At 43.5% G+C, this 23300-nt stretch overlaps 1 protein-coding gene across 1 annotated transcript in view; it reads left to right on the top strand.

Moving 5' to 3' along the window:
- AQR (aquarius intron-binding spliceosomal factor) overlaps window positions 1–23300 on the top strand; it is a 59840-nt gene that overhangs the window by 14720 nt on the left and 21820 nt on the right. Inside the window, exons 13-24 of the mRNA XM_072115425.1 lie at window positions 1275–1378; window positions 1682–1784; window positions 3393–3513; window positions 5763–5904; window positions 8650–8828; window positions 12729–12896; window positions 14607–14776; window positions 18209–18450; window positions 18541–18687; window positions 18830–18899; window positions 20388–20498; window positions 22786–22895. Of these exons, the coding sequence (XP_071971526.1) occupies window positions 1275–1378; window positions 1682–1784; window positions 3393–3513; window positions 5763–5904; window positions 8650–8828; window positions 12729–12896; window positions 14607–14776; window positions 18209–18450; window positions 18541–18687; window positions 18830–18899; window positions 20388–20498; window positions 22786–22895 (1667 nt within the window). The remainder of the gene's footprint in view (window positions 1–1274; window positions 1379–1681; window positions 1785–3392; window positions 3514–5762; window positions 5905–8649; window positions 8829–12728; window positions 12897–14606; window positions 14777–18208; window positions 18451–18540; window positions 18688–18829; window positions 18900–20387; window positions 20499–22785; window positions 22896–23300) is intronic.

The raw sequence follows: 23300 nt of genomic DNA, 5'->3' as shown, positions 1-23300 counted from the left end.
TATATCCCTGGTCATGTGATGTCACACAGGTGCACGGCTTGTTATATCCCTGGTCATGTGATGTCACACAGGTGCACGGCTCATTATATCCCTGGTCATGTGATGTCACACAGGTGCACGGCTCATTATATCCCTGGTCATGTGATGTCACACAGGTGCACGGCTCATTATATCCCTGGTCATGTGATGTCACACAGGTGCACGGCTCATTATATCCCTGGTCATGTGATGTCACACAGGTGCACGGCTCATTATATCCCTGGTCATGTGATGACACACAGGTGCATGGCTCATTATATCCCTGGTCATGTGATGTCACACAGGTGCACGGCTCATTATATCCCTGGTCATGTGATGTCACACAGGTGCACGGCTCATTATATCCCTGGTCATGTGATGACACACAGGTGCATGGCTCATTATATCCCTGGTCATGTGAGGTCACACAGGTGCACGGCTCATTATATCCCTGGTCATGTGATGTCACACAGGTGCACGGCTTGTTATATCCCTGGTCATGTGATGTCACACAGGTGCACGGCTCATTATATCCCTGGTCATGTGATGTCACACAGGTGCACGGCTCATTATATCCCTGGTCATGTGATGTCACACAGGTGCACGGCTCATATCCCTGGTCATGTGATGTCACACAGGTGCACGGCTCATTATATCCCTGGTCATGTGATGTCACACAGGTGCACGGCTCATTATATCCCTGGTCATGTGATGTCACACAGGTGCACGGCTCATTATATCCCTGGTCATGTGATGACACACAGGTGCACGGCTCATTATATCCCTGGTCATGTGATGTCACACAGGTGCACGGCTTTTTACAATGTGGCACCACATGACCAAGGATACAAGCTGTTATACAAACTCGTAATGGGTTAATACATAGAGGCTGTGACTCCTGCCCTGACCACAGCCGCACGCCTGCTAGAACAGTTTGTAGCAATGATCGGGACGGCACTGATGGCCTCTGTGTGCAAAGTCACAGCAGTGACCGGCGTGGATGTGTATATTCTCTACATTTCAAAACTTCACCGGCCTTATATTAAAAAAATAAATACCTGGACTATAAACATAGCTGTTGTCTCAGATAGGATGCGGCTCCAACTTCCTCATTTAGAACAGAAAGATCAGGAAGATTTAATGTACCCCTCTGATTGTGTGGGATCCATGCACAATAGATATGTACAACCAGTTTACAGAGTGTTATGAAAGTAACGACCTTGCTCTTCTTCTTCATTCTCATTCTCTCCACACAGAGGGCAGCTTTCGCTCATTTTCCAGAACTCTACAATTTTGCTCTTTCCAATGTGGCGGCTGTGGATACTCGGGAATCCCTTGTGAAGTGCTTTGGATCTCTAAGGTAAGTGAACAGGTGCTGCACATTCGACTTTACTACTAATTCCTGGATTTGCTTTAATTTCATTCTCACTATCTGCTCTGCTATGTCCCACTTATCTGTTATAATGTATCTGATTTACAGCAATGTAAATTATGCGCTACACTACGCCGTTCCTAATGGATTGTACTATAAATTGTGTGTTTCCTATGAGATAGAAATTGAGTTTTCCTTGTCTCATGGATGAAGTGTGATATATATATATACGGATTACGAAGCGCTGCACAGAGTATATATAAACATATACATTTTTTTTGTATTTTGCAGCCCCAATACACTCCACCAAGTGGCCTCCTACCTCTGTTTGTTGCCAGCTTTGGCTGACGGAGAAGATACTACATATGATAAAGTGTTACTCCTGGAGTTGCTGGTTGGTTCCTAACAGTGGATGTTACTGTCTAGTAATGTAATAATACAATGTGGTTTCCCCCCGTGATAACATTTAGCCGCTCTACAGGATGGATATCACATTAGAATAAGACCCCTGTGTAAATGGAGCCTTGATGTACATTCCTGTCCATTCACTTCTTTAGGATGTTGGAGATGCTCAACATTTGGGACATAAACCTAATTTTCATGTATATGGTGTATTTGTCAAACATGCTGGATGTGTTACAAGCTCCTGTCCTACTTTTATAATACGATTGCTTGACACTTAATTGTCAAATGATTGTATTCACAGACAGTTGAATAATGCATACATAAGATACATAATGCAACAATGTCCCATCAAGCATGTTATTACAGTGCTTGTATTAAAGGACATCTATCACCAGGATGAAGGATTGTACACCAAGCACATGTACATACTGGTGTGTACCGCCTCTGGCAGGATCTGCTCTTCTTTACCTTCTTATGCCTTTGTTTTTTTGTTTTTACAAAGAAAGGCTTTATAAATTATGAAAAAAATCCTGAAGAGCTCCAGGTTCCATTAACATCTATGCAGCCCAGAGTCTCTCAGGCTGATAATTCTTTTTTAAGCATTTTCCTTTATAAATACAAGCGCATAAGAAGCTAATAGAAGAGCAGATCCTGCCAGAGGGGGCACACACTAGTATGTCAGTGTGCTTGCTTTATAATCCTTGATCTTGATGGTAGATGTACTTTTAAAACAAACAAAAAATTTGGGAAACCAAATACATAATAAGTGCAGTTTTCAGTTTGTCCACCAGATGTCACTCCAACCTTCATTCGTTTATGTCCTGGAGCACAGAGGATTTTAGAAATATGAACAAAAGTAAAATGATCCCGAAAACTTTGTTGATATACAGGCGATCCCCTACTTAAGAACTTACAGACAACCCCTAGTTACAAACGGACCTCTGGTGATTGGTAACTTGCTGTACTTTATCCATAGGCTACAATAATCAGCTATAACAGTTATCACAGGTGTCTGCAATTAAGATTTATTGTTACTCCTGGTTCTTATGACAATCCAACATTTTTAAAATCCAATTGTCACAGAGACCAAAAAAAAATTTATCTGGAGTTACAATAATAAAATATACAGTTCCGACTTGCATACAAATTCAACTTAAGAACAAACCTACAGAACCCATCTTGTACGTAACCCGGGGACTGCCTGTATATTGGCTCACTACAACAATGTTTGATGATTTTGCTAATGTGAAACTACAATTCTTGACCTTCAGGACATGCTGGGAGTTATAGTCTTTATGACAGCCGGGATTGGGATCCCATTGTAATGATATGTCGTGTACAAAAAGTAACCTATGTAGTTAAGACCTGTTAAGATCTGTACACAATACTTCTAGATTGTAGATGTGCTTGAAAACCGCAGATCTGTGTAAAAAATATGACATAGTTCATACAAGAATCATAAAGGTGATAAAGAAGACCTTTGGGAAGTAGATGGGATTCTGTCCATGTAGAGATATTTCCTTCTGTTGTCCTGCAGACATGATAATGCTCTGTACATCGCTGCCATGTGATCCTGGTTTGTTTTCACGCTCTGCAGGTATCCCGTCATGAGCGACGTATCTCCCAAATCCAGCAGCTGAACCAGATGCCCTTGTATCCCACCGAGAAGATCATTTGGGATGAGAACATTGTGCCCACTGAGTACTATTCTGGGGAAGGTGAGGCTGTAAACTGATCTTCAAGCCGCGTTTTACTCGCCCCTAATAAGCTCTAATATCGTGAAAACCACCAATATAACTCGAGCTTTGAAATATAATCCGGTTTTACCCATGCTGCCTGGAACGGATTACACGGATGTGACTTTTAGCACTTCGAGTACTTAGCACTTTAACACTTCAGCCACCAGAGTCAGCCTTTAGACACAGGGCTTACTCTTCAGGCGACATTGGTTGTAAATATGAGGAATTCATTCCTTGTCTATTTTGATTTGATATTTTCTATTTAGATCCCCCAAATTGTGGGAAAATAAACCGCTGTGGAAAATTAATGGTGAGCTCTGATTGGTTGCAGTTAATACAGGGGATGGCAATTACAGATGACGTGTCCTTGCATCATACGTCAGTATAATGCAAGGACTCCCCATCCTTCGCAGGGTGTGCAGCCCCTGGGATTGGGCCGATCTATAGGACTGTTTCTGTGAGCTGCACATGTTCGCTTTCAGTCGGCCAAAGGCTGCGTTCACACGTGGCACGTACATTGCGTTTAAAATACAACAGCTGAGGAGAGGAGATTTGCCTAATTACGTTGCAGTGTTAATCCAATGTTGGGTGTCGTTAACATTTTAGTTTTTTTTTTTTATCACAATGTTAATGTGCAGTTAACATATGGAGTTAAAAGTGTATTTTGTAAATGGAAATATTAACATCTGTACTTTAGGCAAATTTCCTAATTGGCCGCTGTTTTGCAATGTAAATGCCCTGTGTTAACGCAGCCTTAGGCTGCATTCACACGAATCTATGAAAATGGCCGTATGTTTACCGTAACGTTTTTTTACGGGATACATAGGCTACATTTATTTTAATGGACAATACACCTAACCATTTACATTGCCATTGTTTACATTGTAATGTATACAATCCGTTTATAAAAATAGAGCATGTCCTATTTGTTTGCACTTATTTTAGTTCCGTATGCGCTTAGAAGTATATGTGGTATAAATATGGGTTAAATATGTGCTGCATACGGATGATAAACATCACGTATATTCGGTCTCCTGCGGCACAGAAATAAGGGACTGGAGAAATCGCACCATCGTGTGAACGCAGCCTTATACGGTAGCAAAGTAGTGTGCAAGATTTATGGAAATCCCATAAAGACACTGCGGAAATGTGTGTGCGCGATCTGCAGCATGTCCATCAACTGCTGCAGCAAAAAAAATAATTTCGGCTGATTTCTAATGCTTACAAAATTAAAGTTGGGGTAAATTTGGACGCCCTCCGCTACTTGCTTAGCGTCTTGCACTGACACGCCAACTCTAGGTCCTGTGGATGTCTCCTACCGATAGTGTAGGCAAATCATTGCACGATGCAGGCAAGGGCTGGATTAATGCTGCAGTACTAAAGAGATCCTGCACCCTCAGTCACAACACTGGGGTTCATTTACTTACCCAGTCCTGTCGCGATCCTGAGGCGCGTTGTCCGACATGGATTCGGGTTCTGCCGGGATTCACTAAGGTCGTGCGCCGATATCCAGTAGGTGTCGCTGCTGCGCCGCAGCCCGCCAGAGTTCACCTGCTTCTTCCTGGTGCATGTGAGTGCTGATCTTGCGACACATTTCAGTTTTTAAATTCTGCAGTTTTTCCGAATCCGTCGGGTTGTCCGAAGGCCACGCCCCCAATTTCTGTCGCGTGAAACCTGGCATGATTGCACCAAAATCTGATCGCGTGCACCAAAATCCCGGCAGAAATCGGCGCAAAACAGAAAAATTCGGGAAACACAATGAAAGTGCGGCCGCGGAGCCCTTAGTATATGAGCCCCACAGTGTCCTAAGTTGCCAAACATTGCACACATTGTGGTTGTCATCAGGAAAATCTGCTTGCAAATCCACATGAAATACACTTACATTTTTGTAACTTTTTCCACTGGGATTTTTGTGATATATAGTGCATTTTTGATGCAGAAGAATGAAGAAAAACACATCTTAAACACATAATCAAAATGAGTTTCTGCATCATAATCTTTGTAGAGTATCTGCACGTAATCCGCAGTGCAGATACCCTAAAGGAAAGAGGCTGAGGAAGTTGAATTTCCTGTGCCCCAAGTCTTTTAGGCACATGGGTTGAGATTTATCAGAAGTGTCTGATTTTATAAACCGCTGTGAAAAATTAATGCTGAGCTCTGATTGTGGGAAACTACAACAGTTCTGATCTCAGACACTTCTAAAAAACTTTGGTTTTCCTGTTTTTTAGGCTGCCTGGCATTGCCGAAATTGAATCTGCAGTTTCTCACTCTTCATGACTACCTTCTTCGCAACTTCAACCTCTTCCGCTTGGAGTCTACCTATGAGATCCGCCAGGATATTGAAGACGTGGTGTGCCGACTGAAGCCCTGGTAAGCATCAGGTTTTTGGAGCTATTCATGTCAATGATCCACATTATTTTATATTCAGGCAGTCCCCGTGTTACGGACAGGATGAGTTCTTTATGTTTGTTCTTAAGTTGAAACAGGTATATTTTATACTTGTAGCTCCCGGCCTATTTGTCCAAATATTGTGCATTTATGGAAACTAGGATTATTAATAAACATTCATTACAAACACCTTACAGTTGAGCATTGCAGTCTGGGACCAAAGCAACATCCAGAGAGCTTTCACCAGAGGACACAGGGGCAGAGAGGTCTGTCTGTAGGGGTCGGATGTCCTTAAGTCAGGGACCGCATGTAGTGTTAAAGTAAATCACAAGAATGCAGAACTTGTAAGCCAAGCTCACTTACATTCTGGTGTGTGCCGCCTGAATCGGAATCTGTTCTTCTTTTTGCTTCTGTTTTTGAGAAAACTTTTTCTTAAAATTATGAAAATGAGCCTCGGGGTTTCTTGGTTAAGTCACCAAATCTCCTTCTGGTTCTGTCATCAGCTAATTATTCACTCCTCTTTTCATCTCTCGAGCTAAAACGCTGAATGGAGGCGTGCATAATTAGCAAACAATGGACCTTGGGGACTTTGTGACATTGACAGGAGCCCCTGAGGCTCACTTTAATAATTCTAAAAGATGGTTTTCTCTTATGAGGGCTAATTCACACAATTGTACAAACCACATGGTAGTTATATTTAATGGTATAAACTCTGCCCCAGGAGTTCAAATGTGGTAGTCATCTATGAGTCTGCAAGCCTCTGCATAGACCTGATCCTACAGTTATGAAGGTTTCGGTATAGGACATATCTCGGGGACTTGTATCATGATAGATAACAATTCTTCTTGTAGTATCCATACTCCTGGTGCAGCGTTTGGTTGACGGAAACAGACTTCCACTAGTTGTGGCGAGGGGGTAATAAAATTCAGAGCCCTTGTAAATGTGGCATTGAGGGGGCTTTATTAAAGAAAATCTACCACTAGGATGAAGGATTGTAAACCAAGTACACTGACATGGCTGGTGTGTGCCTCCTCTGGCAGGATCTGCTTTTTTATTAGCTTTTTATGTCCTTGATTTTAAGGACAAGGATCCTGCTGGAGGGGGGACACACACCAGTATGTAAGTATGCTTGGCTTGCAATGCTTCATTTTTGTGTCCTTAAGAATAAGCCATCTATAGCTTAAAGTGTTACTCTTATCTTAGCATTGAGATTTAATTTGCCTGCCAAATATATATATATATATATATATATATTTTTTTTTTTTCAATTGTATGTTATAAAGAAAATTTGTGTGAAGATGTAGCCATGTTGTTCCTTTAGAAACAATATTGATGTCCTTGGATACAACCACCTCTGCTGGAGTGATTGCATAAAGAAACAAATGGCTTTTGCAAATAAAATGGACAGTAGGCACTGCATGTCCCACAGCTGTCCTGTGATAATGAACTGTGGTAAATCAAGGTGGTTGGGTGCCATAATAGTGCATGTGTGGCCGCCGCCACCACCAGAGTACAGGGTGGTTGTATCCATAGACAGCTATATTGTAGTGACAACACTGCTACATTTATAGGAAGGTATCTATATATATATATCTATCTCTATATATCTCTCTCTCTCTCTCTCTCTCTCATATATATATATATATAGAGAGAGATATAGAGATATATAGATATAGATATATATATATAGATACCTTCCTATAAATGTAGCAGTGTTGTCACTACAATATAGCTGTCTATGGATACAACCACCCTGTACTCTGGTGGTGGCGGCGGCCACACATGCACTATTATGGCACCCAACCACCTTGATTTACCACAGTTCATTATCACAGGACAGCTGTGGGACATGCAGTGCCTACTGTCCATTTTATTTGCAAAAGCCATTTGTTTCTTTATGCAATCACTCCAGCAGAGGTGGTTGTATCCGAGGTCATCAATATTGTTTCTAAAGGAACAACATGGCTACATCTTCACACAAATTTTCTTTATAACATACAATTGAAAAAATTGATATATATATATATATATCAGATGAATTAAATGTGTATATATGGCATATGAATTAAATGTCAGTGTCCCTTTGGGAATACCCTTTGTCACATCATAAGGAGTGTTTACCATAATGTGGTTGTGATGCTATTTCCTTCCCTCTCTCACACCACCGAAATGATGATGCATTGTTGTGGCTTTGTGTCCAGTTAAACAACCTAGTACAACATGGTGTCAATTGCTCGGGTTATAGAGGATTACATGATAATTACTGCAAAACGCATCCAGTCATACACAGCTGCACCAGCATTTTGCGATGTGGAAATGTCAGTTTTTCTACAACCTATATGATAACCATGAGTGAGTGTCAGCATTGGGAATCCCTCCGTTACCTGATGCTGGACTGTAAATGGTTAATTCTGTCCGCTCCCGACAGTACAAATTCCCTCGGTGGCTCTGGCTAATGTGGAGGAAGGACTCCTGGAAGCTGAGCCTCTGTGTCGTGTCATGTTACACGGCTATTTCAGGGTGCTGAGCTTGCTGCTCTTTTGATGTGCTCCTTCCCCAGCTCCGATCTGCTATTCTAAGCATGGAGGGCATGTACTAGTCCACCTCCAGACCTGACATTCCTGCTGCCCCCCTCATACCGAAATATTGTCATTCATTACACATATCTTTATCAGAATGTAATAAGTATACATACATCTATGTAATCGTGTGTGATCTTCCCTACAGGCAGTCCGAATATGGCGGGACGGTTTTTGGAGGATGGGCACGCATGGCCCAACCCATCGTCGCTTTCTCTGTGGTGGAAGTGGCAAAGCCAAATATCGGAGAGAACTGGCCGACCCGTGTACGAGCCGACATCACTATTAACCTGAATGTCCGAGACCAGATAAAAGGAGAGTGGGAAGGTATGGATGACTGGCAGACAAAGGCACTACCGCAAACCTATGGCATGTGTGTCAGAGGTAGCACTTAGAGCCCTCTCTGTGTGTACCCCAGCATATTTTACCAAACCGGACTCAAGGCCTCCTCACGCAGTCCGAGGTAGACCAGTACTATGCCGTTACATATTATTCCTCCCCAAGGATGTGGACAGAGCTGGATTATCATTAGAGCTTTTGTTTCAGACCAGGCAGCTTGGAGGGAAGCGAAAATGAAGCGCCAAATTTCCCCTATTGTATTGGTGTCCTCAGGACGCTGATACACTTGCAAGCTTTAAAAGAGCAGGAAGCAGTAAGTTAGTGCTGAAATTGCCATGTTGGCACTGTGCAATTAATAAGTGGACACTGGACACTTGGTCTCCAAAGGTTCGACAGTAACTAAAACAAAGTAAAAATGCAAATTCACATCAGCCATCGTAGAACTATATATCCCAGAAATATATATGTATATAGATATCTACATAGATATATACATAGACAGAGAGATACAGAGAGATATATAGATATATGGAGAGAGATATATAGATATAGAATGATAAAATATTTAGGTATGCTCAAATTCGAAAACGTTTTATCTTTCAAAATATTAAAATAAGTAGCCTATACGGTTAACCCCATAATGGAAAATAAGGCCCAAATGTCCAAATCGACACTTTGCCGCCCATACAAATCACACAGTTCTCATGGTTTTGTTCTTCTTCTATTGTATCCGGCCCCCAAACAATCTAGTGCTGATGCTCTATCCAATGACTAAGTCATCAGTATAAATACATAGGGGGCCGGAATCCCCTTTCCCCGGCTCCTCTATGTCATCATTATTTCTGATGACTCGGCACACATACATTTTCAGCTTCGGGTAGCCCAGGCTCCAGGCCATGACGACTATGTGACTGCGCCAGCTGCTGGACCCAACCATGTTTTATGTACGGATTTATTTTTTTCCATTATGCAGCAGATCTTGAATCTGCAGCAATATCCTATTGATATATGTATTTTCCTACATATAAAAGCCCTGTTCTATTGTTGGGGAAATGAAATTCAGACTGTGTCGCCACGCTGTGGCAGGTAATGTATTACTATATACGCCGCTCCAAGACGAGCCGGGCTGCCAGAGACCCACCAATCATGGTCTTCTGACACGTCCTGTCAGCAGGTCATAAATCCTACAGCGCAGCGGTCTCCAACCCGCATCTCCACTGTTACTACACAGCCAGGACTCGCAGCGTAAAGACTACTATGCTCAGAAAACCCCCTTTAATGCCAATGATCTGAATTTTATCCACTTATTTATGTTCCATACTGATGGGTCCTGCCATGGCATAATCTGTATGGTTTTTGCACATTTAAGACTTTTAATGGCAGTATACATGGCAGAACCCTTACATCTCCATGGCTAAGATGCTGCGGACATCTACCACGAGGATGAAGGATTGTATGCAAATGAGCCTGAGGGGCTCCGGGTTCCATTAACACCTATGGAGCCTGGAGCCCCTCAGACTCATTTGCATACAGCCCTGGTGGTAGATGTCCTTTAACAGCCACTGTCTGTGCTGTTTTCTGCCAAACCTTTATGAGGGGAAGGCCATTGTTCTATCACTATGTGCCCTGCATACCACCATATGGTGTCTTCATGCAGTGTCATTTTATAATCTGTGTTTCTAATCCCTTTCTAGTACAGAATCTGATGCCAATAGAAGTACCCGCATGTGATGAAACATTGCTTGGTCAGACTTTTTCCCTGGTTCTGTAGTATGGCAGCATTCACCTCCTGCTGAACCGTAATATAGCCACGTGTATAACGCAATATAGTGTATTCTTGTTGATCAAGTAATAGTCTATGTTTAAAGGGGTTTATCATTCACGGGATAGTGGATACACATCTTATGTTGGTTTGCGTGCTTATGCGTGACAAGAGGGTCCCCTGAGGAGCTCCTTATGACGAACAGCGATCCGTTCCTTTAGATTGATGCATGTGAGGACTCACTTTTACTTGCATGGAAAGAAAAATTAAAATTAAAGGGGTTGTTCAGAGGTTGGAAAACATGGCTGCCTACTTGCAAAAACAACGCCACACCTGGCCGTGGTTTGTGCCGGTATCGCAGCTCAGCTGTATTGAGATTGGAGTTTAGTTGCAATACCACACACTACCACGGTAGATGTCCTTTAAGACCTTAAAATTCCCCCCACTGGCACCGCCAGTTCAGTCCTGAGACCGGGTCTGAACTAGTAGTTTTTTTTTTTTCCCAGTAATCTGGTGAGTCGGGCTGTTCAGGTCCCTCTGCCCCCCATCCACCCCACTCCTCGACACGCCCAAAGTTTACGGGTTGGAGAAGCCAGAAAACTGGCGGAGAAGGCATATTGACTCTCCCCCATTGCGTATTGTGCACAGGTTTGACCTAACACAGTTCTCTCTTTTCATAGTAGTATTAAAATTGTTTTTTGTTTTTATTTCCACCATCTGGATTAATTTTTTTTCCTGCTTCCCACTACATGGCAAAGAATATTAAATTGTGCCACCAAGAAGTAGAGTTTGTCCCACAGAAAACAAGCCCTCATATAAGCTCTGTCAATGGAAAAAGTGAAAAACTTGTGGGAAAAACAGGAAAGGGGCCGAATGGAGAAATAAATAGTTTTGTTAGGTACGTAGTGATAGGGACATTATGCGTGTATCATTATGATTACTGATCAGGCGCTGTGATGGGTGAGGCTGTTAACACCTGACTGAGCTAATCCGCCTCCAAGGAGTCAATTTGTTTCCTCTTTGATGGGTTTTATAATGGACTCGTTGAGAGATTTGTGTATCCCTTCCAAGAGGTCTCGTCCTGGTACTCAGCTCTAAAAATAAGCATGTTTTAGGCCATGGCTGATACAGCACAATGATGTAGGGCCTGTTAGTATCATGCACGAGGCTGCCAGCTGGCACCGGGCACCACAACATTGGCTGGAGAGTCACACTTAAGGTGACCTCCGTTGGCACAGCAAGCGACCCTCAATGTTTCTGACCATCAGTGAGTGAGCCCTGGCAGCAGCTGAGCAGTGCGTATGCCCGTCCCCAGATGTCTGGCTGCAGGAGAAAACAAGATCCAAAGTGTTTGATGGAAATGGAGATGTGTCTTTTCCATCTGCAGGGGAGAGATATTACTATCTGCTGCTCAAGCAAGAGAGTTTAGTATCTATTACGCCGCCATATTGTGTGATTTATTTTTATCACACTATATAGTAGGAAAAGTTTTTAAATGTATTGCCATCATGTTCCATAGCGCTATACAGATCATCTAGGGAACACATACAGACCAAACCATACATTGCATCATAATCCTAGCGTTATCCCTGTGACAACTCTTCCAGTCTATACTCACACGAGTAGTAGTACCGTAGCACGGCTGGCACATGGCGCACGCTCCTCTCTACAGCCATGTATGGCACACGGCGCCGTATTACGGGTTGAAGATAGGACATGTCCATTCTTTCCCCCGGGTCCGGAGTGGTACGGTGTCGCACATGTGCTGCACCGTAGCACTCTCACACGGAGCCTTGCGCCCATTGCCGGCCAATGGGGGACGTATATATGGCGTTTATACGATCCCCAACAGCCGTGTGAATGTAGCCTTAGATCTGCATCAATATCTAATGTTGATTGTCTTTAGGTGGAGCACGGAATTGATCTGGAAGAATATTAAATCTTTATTTCTATTTCACCATCATATTTCTGCAACTATTATGGGAGACGTATACAAACAAAATAAGATCTTACAGAGCGATAACATGGCCCGATGGAACAATAGGGACTAGAGCCCTTCTGCCAGGAGCTTACAATCTATCATCTAGATGCAGTGTATGAACAGTATATTTGCTTTTCTTCTTTAGGTCTCCGGAAGCACGATGTCTGCTTCCTGATCACTCTGCGGCCCATGTTACTATACGGCACCAAGATCGATCGGAGACAGTCTATTGTGGAGCAGACCGGTCTGGCGTATGTCCGAGGGTGTGAGATCCAAGGCATGCTGGATGAGCAGGGACGCGTCATCGAGGATGGTAAGTTGTTGTCTAAGAAATATGCCCGATGGTGACAATTACAACATAGTGATGCATTCATTACATTGTTCAGGCTGTAATTTTGTTTTTCAAGGGAATCTGCCTTCAGAATCAATCATGATAAACCAGGGGCACTTATTCATAGATCCAGGTATCGTAACTGTGGTGTCTTCTTATATTTGTTATCCGTGGCCTCCTTCCTTCAACTTTTAAAATAATGAGCCTGAAAGGCTACTAGGGCGGTTCCCAAAGCCCCTCCTTGCTGTTAATTTACAGGATGTTACACTCTCTCACCCGCCCCCTCTTCTACCTCAGCCTTTCCCTGTTCTCCCTCTTCCTGGTGTAATCACACTGCAGCACAGGGAGTTTCAGCACACAGTGGGAGGGGGAAGTTCTCCTGCACAGTGTAACAGTCTATGAATATGCAGCATGGAGGGGCTTGGGGACTGCCCCAGCAGACTTTTGGGCTCATTAGAATAATTTTATATAATTTTAAAAGATGATTTTATAAGCATGGAGGCCATGGATAATAAATGAGTAGATTACCAGTCACGGTGGTTGAATGTATGAGTAAGTGTCCCTGGTTTATCCATGCTTGGGTTTTAATGGTAGGTTTTCTATCTTCTATCAGTGATCTTCCTAATAAAGTAGGTCCCGTGGTAGGTTTCTGCCATAACATCCATCCCTAACCCCTTAGATTAGTGATCTTTTAAGAAATTAGTACTGGAGGGTACTAGGACGTGGAGTAGCCGTGCTATGGAGTACAAGCTACTCCATGTCCCAAGTAACCTGTGTCGACGCTGCCTACCCGCTCCTCTTCAACGTACGTCCTTTGGCCCCTGCGCGCACTCGTCTGTGAAGCCAGAAATCTGCGCATGTGCAGAAGCTCCGGCTTCACAGCCGAGGTCGTGGTGCTCTGCATATACTAACTATTAGTGCGCACAGGGGCGCTGATGCGCGCTGGAGAGGAGCTGGTAGGCAGCGTGGGTTAACCTGTACTCCTGCTTCACAGCACGGCTACAACATGCTAATTTGCATAGATAACTAAGGGGTTAAACTTTATTAAATGATTGACTAAAAAACGATGGGGATGGATGTAATGGTAGAAACCTACCTTGGGATCTACCATCTACCCTGAAGGTAAGTCTCCTTTAACCTCTGTTGTAAGGAAACGTCGAGAGGTTTCTCAAAGTATCCTTACAATGGAGGACTAGGACGTGTCCCTTTGTATACTTATTTAGTGGAATACATCTTCTGGTTCCACTTCTCCCCCAGTGTGTTGCTGCTGATGTTCAGGGTGTCTCCCAGTTTAGACAATTAAATTAATAAGGGGACACCCGTAGTGTACTTTCAGTGGAGGCCGGGGATGGATGCCATACCGTGACATCTGTTCCTCATAGCCTCTAATGTCCTCTGCAGGAAGTGGGATGACATAGCATGGTCTACAATTCCTTGTCATTCTGTCTGTCTTGCTGGATTCAGCAGACGGAGGGCAAAAAGGATGTGTCCATCTGCCCATATAGGTCTATGGATATGCTCAGTGTCTACATCGAGAGCTGTCCTGAACATATCCAAAAAAAAAAAAAAAAATCTGAATTGTGTTGGCCATAATGTAATTCTTTGTACTTGTGATACAGGCAATGTAGCTGCGCCTCAAGAAGGAATAAAAACAAAAAAATTGCAAGTTAAATTTTTTTTTTTTTTGTTTAGGACCCGAACCTAAGCCTAAACTAAGAGGAGATACAAGGACTTTCCGGGTCTTCCTCGATCCCAATCAGTATCAGCAAGACATGACAAACACCATACAGAACGGGGGCGAGGATGTGTACGAAACCTTTAACGTGATCATGAGGAGAAAACCAAAGGAGAATAACTTTAAGGTAGGTCAGGAAATGTTTCCTTCCTGCCTTATGCCCTTGACCTTGCATCCAAGTCTATGTTTAGTCGACGTGAATAAGTCGTGTAGAGAAGCCTCGTGCTTAAAGGGTATTAAAAAAAAAATAATAATTTTAACCCCTTCACGCAAATGTAGTATTTGGTTTCTGGGATGGCATTTGTGCTGTACTTGTACGTGGTTTTTGGTGTATCTACAGTTCTGGTTACTCGTGCTGTCCCTGGAAGTTGAGGGGTATAACAATGCGGCCCTTGGACCATTAAAGGTTGTGCACCCCTGAGTATTGTGCACATCCTGGTAGTATTCCCCCAGCACTGCTGTAATACTCTCATGTCTTTCCCTCTAGCAGGCTTGTGCGGTGCTCTGCTGCTCTATATTGGTAATGGGGTGAGCACTATGTGCAGAAACGGCTGCGTGCATTGTATGGGGGACAGGTGAAAGTCCTAGCCCCCAGGCCGTACACGTTTAATACTATGTATATGAGCTCATTCATAAACAAAGATGGAGGCCAAAGGGATGGTTAATAATGCACAGGGCCTTTAGAGCTAAAGGGGGTCTAACTATTTCTTAGGGAGTGTCCTCCTCCATTATGGTGCTCAGCGGAGCCTTGGATTTCATTGACCTTCCTCGTGCCATTTGTTATCGCTAACAGCTTCACACACGACCTGTGCCCCGTGCAGCGGGACAGATGAGGCAGAACGGACGTGCGCTCCATTTAACCAGATCGATGCACGGCAGCGTCTTCTGTAGTGCTTTTCCATGCACTGATCAGGCTCCACGTATTGACCGGATGCTTGTGCAGAAAGGAAGGAGGAAGACTAAGAGCAGAAAAGAGATTTTTTTTTTTTTTTTAATGTTCCCAAAAAAAAAAAAAAACATTGTAACTGTGGATGAGTAATGGAGTTTTCTAGAGTATACGTTGTATTCTGCCAATAATCGGGTCAATGTATAATAGACATGTGAAGGAAGACGCTGGAGAACTTACAGACGTGTCTTCTCCTGTATGAGAATGTGATGTGACAGTCAGGTGAAGCTGATACACAGTAATATGAGCGGCAGGGAGAACACCGTCCTCCTGGTAGGTCACCAGCTCCATGGGTTCTGTAATGTTCTCTCTATACGGATATGGAAGGCGTCATTATAACTAAATGTTAGATATATTCTTATGTCTGAGTCCACGGATTTCTAATACTAATCAAAATTGAGATGAGCTGATCTCTTATAGGTTGGGAATATCTAGTTTGAGGGGGGGAAAGTATTGCCAAAACCTGGCACCCTCGCCAATAAGCTTTTTGAAGAGACTGCTGCAGTGTATAGTGGCTCTACATGGTATTGCAGCTCAGCTCCACTAATTTTTATGAAGCGGGGATTGAAGTAGGAAGGGGGGTCCACTCACGGATATTAAATTAATTCCTGAGACTGATTTTTAAGTTGGTGTTGAGTAGTATTTAGGACCTGATATGTGGCATGTATGATTTATGTACATTGTGTGTGGCATTGTGTCCAATCTTTCTCTTGATGATTTCTAGCTGCTTTCTTTTATTTGAATTTTAAAGCTCGTGGGCGTAACGGTGGCTCAGTGGTTAGCGCTATAGGCTTGCAGCACTGGGGTCCTGGGTTCAAATCCCATCCAGGTCATCATCTGCAAAGAGTTTGTGTGTTCTCTGTGTTTGTGTGGGTTTCCTCTGGGTCCTCCGCCTTGCTCCCGCACTCCAAAACATACTGATATGTAGGGACAGGGACTGATTTGGCAAGCTCTGTGCAGCGATGCGTAATCTGTGTGCGCTATATAAATAAATAGTTATTATTTCGCATGCACAAATGTGATGATTTCTAGCTGCTTTCTATTTTTTGAATTTTAAAGCTCATAGGCGGCACGGTGGCTCAGTGGTTAGCACTACAGTCTTGAAGCACTGGGGTCCTGGGTTCAAATCCCATCCAGGTCAAGAGTGAATTGAATGTTCTCACTGTGTTTGCGTGTGTTTCCTCTGGGTCCTCCGCTTTCCTCCCACACTCTAAAACAGTGCCAACCAAAAATTAAAGCAGTAAGTTATTGCTCCCTGTTCTTCAACAACTTTCAATCAGATTGGCCTCCTGGGGACAGCAACACAGTAGAAAGATGGAAAATTTTCATCATTTTAGCTTCTTTCCAGTGTCCCTCTGTACACAGAAACTTGGGGCCAGCAGAAGGTCCTCTAAAGATAATTCGACCCTGTCTACTCATTCTCCCTCTTCCTACAGTTTTAAGTAGAGAAGCAAGTATCAAAATATGTCTTAAAGCAGCATCTCTTAAGTGGCTTGCAACCGCAGGAAGATTCTTTGAGTTCTGACTGGTGTGCTGGGGCGATGGCCCAAGTGCCCACAGAAAGGGCTCTGAGTGCCGCCTCTGGCACCCGTGCCATAGGTTCGCCACCACTGCTCTAAAACATACTGGTAGGTTGATTAGATTGAGAGCCCCGTTGGGGCAGCGCTGTGTAGTCTGTGTGCGCTATATTATTATTTCCCATTAACAAATGTGGTGCGAGAAACTAACTCCATGCACTTTCCGGACCAAACTTATGATAACTGAACAGAATAGACGGATTAAGTTCAGTGCAAATGCATAGAGCCTGTTTCTCAGACCAAACACGCTGGTGGGCCATGGTTTTAGGGTGGGTTTACACAACAGTATTTGACCCAGATATATACCATTGGGTCTTCCAATACAGAGTTTGCTCAAAATGCGCTATATTTTCAGTGGCGTCTCCCCAAGAAGGACATATATCGAGTTTTTTTTATATATCTAAACATATATCTTTAAAAACTGCTATTATAGAGCAGTACAACTATCCCTATATTGTTTCTCCCTATTTGTACAGTCACCTCACCATCTGTGCAAATGACTCCATGTGAGTCAGATCATCGTCTTTTCTCTAATCTTTGTCGGGCCTATTCATGTCCTTCCTGCTCAGCTGCATCTCCAGCACATTCCTCTCGCTGAAGAGAATTTCAGAGGGAGGAGTGAAATGACTTTTCTTTAGTCAATCACTGACACCTAGCCTCTCTCTCTACCCCCTCATTCCTCCCTGAGGAATTCTCTTCAATGAGAGACACAGCCATGTGAATGATGTAGCAGAACTGAGTCGGCCAAGCTGAAGAGAAAGCATGCCACTTGTCAACCAGGGAACTGGACACTGGAAGAACATGAATATGCATAGATAGTGAGTCAACTTTACAAAGAGACTGTTATCTAACAGGTTCCCTTTGAGCTATTTTCTAATGTAAGGGATAACCAGATGTTTGGTGAGGGTCCTACTGCTGGAGCACATGAAGGGGCAGCCACGTAGGTGCCTTGGCTTTACACTTGCTTGTCATATATTATAAATCTTATTGTACCTTTTAAAGGTGAATTCTTTTTTTAATCTGAATGTCCCTTCAGGCAGTGCTGGAGACCATCAGGAAACTCATGAACACTGACTGTGTGGTGCCGGACTGGCTTCATGATATAATATTGGGGTATGGAGACCCTGGTAGTGCCCACTATTCAAAGATGCCAAATCAGATTGCAACCTTGGATTTTAATGATACCTTCCTGAGCCTGGACCACCTGAAGGCTTGCTTTCCAGGATACCAGGTGAAGGTCACTGTAGAAGACCCCTCCTTGCACAAGGCCCCTTTCAGGTAGCACTTGGTTCTGTATATTGTATGGTTCTGAATGGTTTAACCTTGTCTAACCCAATATTTCATCATAACTTGCTTGTTTTATCTCAGGATTACCTTTCCTGTCCAAGGCGGGAAGGGAAAAAAGCGTAAAGGAGACGACAACGAAGAAACCCAACAAGAAGAGCCCCTGACACTAATCGTGGAGCCTCATGTTATTCCCAATCGTGGTCCATATCCCTACAACCAGCCTAAGAGGTAATGGCTGAAAATACACTGTGGTTTGGATGGAAGTTCATTTCAGACTCGTAGCAATACTGCTTTATAATGTTGTCTCATAATTTGTATATTGAGCAGATTTATTCAACATCAAGTTTTTGTGATTTTCACTATGTTCTAGAAACACCATCCAGTTCACAGCAACCCAGACAGAAGCGATCCGTGCGGGAATGCAACCCGGACTTACTATGGTATGAAACCACATTCACTATCTTTAGACTACAGATATAAAACCTCATGGTATTGTCAGGAGTTATACAGTAATTTATTCTCCTGGTCAGAAACTTTTCCGCTAATATATCAATTTGCAATATATCTTAGAGGAAAAAAGCTTCTTTCTCCACTTACTTTGGCTCATTCACCCGGCTTCCGACCTAATCTGCTTGTCACAGACAGAATCTCACTGAGGTGACAGATTACATAGAGGTCTATAAGGGGGGCGGGGGGAGTAAAGATTATGGGGCTCATTTTCGTCGGGTTTCGAGGTGCCGGATAACCCCTTTAACTAGAGCCTCTCCGTGCTGCAGCTTCACAGGCTGTTGCACTGCTTCCCTCTCACCCTGGTCCTTCAGCACTTTACCCCTCTGTTTGATGTAATTTTGTAGCAGCAGAGGAAGTTTCAGTACACAGTGGGACTGCTTCTACACATTGTAACAGCTTGTGAAGCTACAGCACTGGAGTGGAGGGGGGGGGGCATCTAGAAACGCCCCCAGGGTGCTTCAGGCTCATTAGCATAATTACAAAAGTTGATTTTAGAAAGAAGTAATATAAGAATATTACCACGGTCACGGTGCCTGGATCATTGAGTGTCCCTGGTTTATCATGATGGATTCCTTTAACCCCTTTGCACCTCCAATACGCTTTTTTACTGCCCTGCCTTAAAACTTGTATATACTTCTTCTTGTGAGGTATAGTTATAGCAGCGGCCCTCACATGCCAGCTATGTGCTCTTAATAACCATGAAAAATGTGTGGTTAACCCCTTTGATGCTGCACTAAATAAAGACTGTGCCCTCTATGGGGTTTAAAGGGAACCTGTCAGGCACAGCTAGCCCTCCCAAACCGATGCTTACTGTAGTGAGTCTCTCTGCGGGATGATGTTGTTATGAGTTAGCGGCTCCGGGGAATTATTAAAAATGAGCCCCCCCTGCACTCTGCATTGTAATCCTGTGATCTGAGTAGGCTAATAATCTCCCGACACTCTCACACCTTGTGAGCTATTGCATGTATTCGCCACTATGCTTAATAAGATGCTATTGGCATGTGTAATACTGACGAGAAGCACATGGGAAATAATCATGTTAGGGTTTGGCGTCTCGGCATTCCTCATTTCCAGTAGCTGTGCCCTGTGTACTGTCACACTGGGATCCTGGCTCCTGCTCTGGTTCCCTTCACTATGACTTACATATACACAGGGGCACCTCCAGTGCCGGGATGTTACAAGGAATGCATTTCATATTGTGTCCACCAGGGGGAGTAATAGAACCACTTCTGATGCTGTGTGCTCACACCTACAGTATAGATAATGTATAGAAAATATAGATACAAAGTAGTATATAAGGATAACGTATGAACACCCAGTCCAATATGTGTATAGTATAAAGTATAGTATAAACATACTGCGTTTTTTTTTTTTTAATAGTAAAACTGATTTATACGTTGTTTTCATTCTTTTACTAGGTTGTCGGACCTCCCGGGACAGGCAAAACTGATGTAGCCGTGCAGATTATTTCCAATCTGTATCACAATTTCCCTGAGCAGAGGACTCTTATTGTCACTCATTCTAACCAGGTATAGTTGTGCATAGGTGTTTGATGTAAACAATGTCAAGATGGCCACATACATTAGATGTGTATGGGCTGAACCTTGTGACCTTCTTGTTTGTATGGGGGGGTCTCCTAACACTCTGTGCTGACAGCAGATTTTGGGGAGATAAGCTGCCCCTGGAGGTGTCCCCCCTACATTGTAGTGACAGTAAGGATAGTTCCTGCTATCCAGGACTGTGTATTGCAGTGTGTTACTTTCCTATCCTCCGTAGATGTAAAGCGCTCGTCATCCCATCCTCCTGTTACTCCGTTCCCTCCCCGTATGTGTAGATCTTCTCTTTGTATGGTCTCCTGAATGCCATTCGTCTGCATAATATTATTGTTGTCTAGTCCCAGCCCACAAGGCTGTTATCCCTCTCTCCCCAATAATAGACATAGTGGCAGATTATCAGCTGCCTTCTATGCCCATAAGAGGAATAAATAGCTGGGTAGTATCTATATCCCGCTCTCCACTCCCATTCCCTCTATACACCGCGTACTGCTGGACTCACACTTACATACAAGATACCAATATTACATAAAGATGTATATAAATAGGTAAATCATGGGGAATGTAATTGTAATGGCTACATGAGCTGTATCAGGCCGGGGAAAGTCATAACTTGGTCTAGTAGCCAGATACAAATGTTAGGAACAAGCTATAAAGAGGAGTCCATCCTGCAACCCAGTGATGTGAAGGTATAGCCTAACATCTATAGCCTAACATCAGTGGTTCTGACCCGACTACCAACAGGTATTAGAAAATGTGTGTTGGTGAGGTGATTCGGACTCTCGCTGTCAATTTCTGTGTGTGTGTGGGCAGGGTAATCGGGTCTCCCACTGTCAATCATTGTGTGTGGGCGGGGTAATCAGAACACTCACTATCGTTCACTGTGTGTGGGCGAGGTATTCAGAACACTCACCGCCAATCACTGTGTGTGGGTGGGGTAATCAGAACACTCACCGCCAATCACTGTGTGTGGGTGGGGTAATCGGGACTCTCACTATTGTTCACTGTGTGTGGGCGAGGTATTCAGAACACTCACCGCCAATCACTGTGGGTGGGCGGGATAATCAGAACACTCTCTGCCAATCACTGTGTGGGTGTGTGTGGAGGGGGGGGGGGGGTAATCAGGACTTTCACTGCAAATCACTGCATGTTGGAGAAGTAAGGATGATGTCACATATGGCGTTTTTGGGCCGTTTTTAGTTAGTGCGTTTTCAGATCGTAAAAAACGCATGCGTTAAAAACACATCCGTTTTTTTAAATGCATGCGTTTTTGTCCATTTTTAGTTGCGCAAATTCGGAAAACCGGACAAAAACGCCTGCGTTTTAAAAAAACGGATGCTGTTTTTAACGCATGTGTTTTTACGATCTGAAAACGCACTAACTAAAAACGGCCTAAAAACGCCATGTGTGACATCACCCTAATCAGGGGGAACTCACTGCCAATAACTGTGTGTGGGCGCGGTAGTCACGACTCCCACTGCCAATCACTGTATGTGGGAGGAGTAATCGGAGCAGTCACTGTCAATCACTGTAATCAGTCATAATATCCTGCTATCATATTTGCAATAAGGCTAGATCATTCCCATAACCTTTATAGCACAGGCTTCACATCTACACTGAAAAACCTGCACATCTGATATAATGTATCGAAATTTCTTTGTCCTAGCTGGTGCATTTACATTCGCAGCGTTGTGAATGGGATGTATATAATCGTCAGGACGACTGCTGGAGATTCTAATAGCAGAATTCGGCACCAGCGCTTTCTGCTGGATTGGTTCACAGTTGGAGTTGTTGCAGTATATTCTCCATAGACGTTCTGGGTCTATTCCCCCTGCATGTGTCTCCAGCATGAAATGCTTTCTATCACCGGCTTCCTGGGACTTCTCAGTGTTTGGTCTTCTGCTCCCGGCCTTGAGAAGTTCCAGATCATCATGGAGTCCTAGGAGTGATATAAAATCTTGTATCTAAAGCAAGGAATGTTTAGTGTCTTATATTTAATAAGTAACGTTGATTCTCCTCAATGTTTTCCTTTCTTTCTCTACCTCCATCTGGAGTAGATGCTTGTTCTCTCCTCCTGTGGGTCCGGTGGTCTGACCACTGCCATCTGTCGCCTTGTATCCAGCTGATTACTACAGTATCAGTTCTGCCGTGTGTTTCTTCTCAATGCTTCCCCATTCTGCCCCATCCCCCCCCCCCCCTTTTCCTAGAACATCAACATACAGACTGTGAATACCTCTCTCCTCCTGTCCCTATCAATCCACAGGCTCTCAACCAGCTGTTTGAGAAGATTATGGCCCTAGATATTGACGAGAGGCACCTCCTGCGTCTGGGCCACGGAGAGGAGGAGCTGGAGACGGAGAAGGACTTCAGCAGGTGATGCCTCCAGACAAAGAGTCTTTTATTACACAGAGAACATAAGAGGGAGGAACATTGTTATTGTTGGACAGGCAAAAATAAGTGACGTCGTATAAATGGTCACCGGGATCATCTTCATTGCCATGCAGTTGGCGTCATGTCAGACTAGCTATAGACTAGTTATAGACCCTGCTTAGATCCTTTACCCAAGGATATCAAGTTTGTCACTTTTTTTTTTTTTTTGCTACTTATAAAGATGTGTGTATTTTATGGATTAGAAGGGTTGTCCGAATATTTTAATGTAGCTTGAAGGGGTTGGTCACTCTTTAACATGGGTTGTCCATGTGCATTAACTGCCTTAATAATAATCCCAGGATGTTCATCATGTGTTTAAGCATTCCTGCTACTTACGTTTGTATTGTT

Source organism: Engystomops pustulosus, chromosome 7 (assembly GCF_040894005.1).
Source record: "Engystomops pustulosus chromosome 7, aEngPut4.maternal, whole genome shotgun sequence".
NCBI lineage: Eukaryota > Metazoa > Chordata > Amphibia > Anura > Leptodactylidae > Engystomops > Engystomops pustulosus.
The sequence above is the reverse complement of the archived record's forward strand: the minus strand, read 5'-3'. Positions and strand labels throughout refer to the sequence as shown.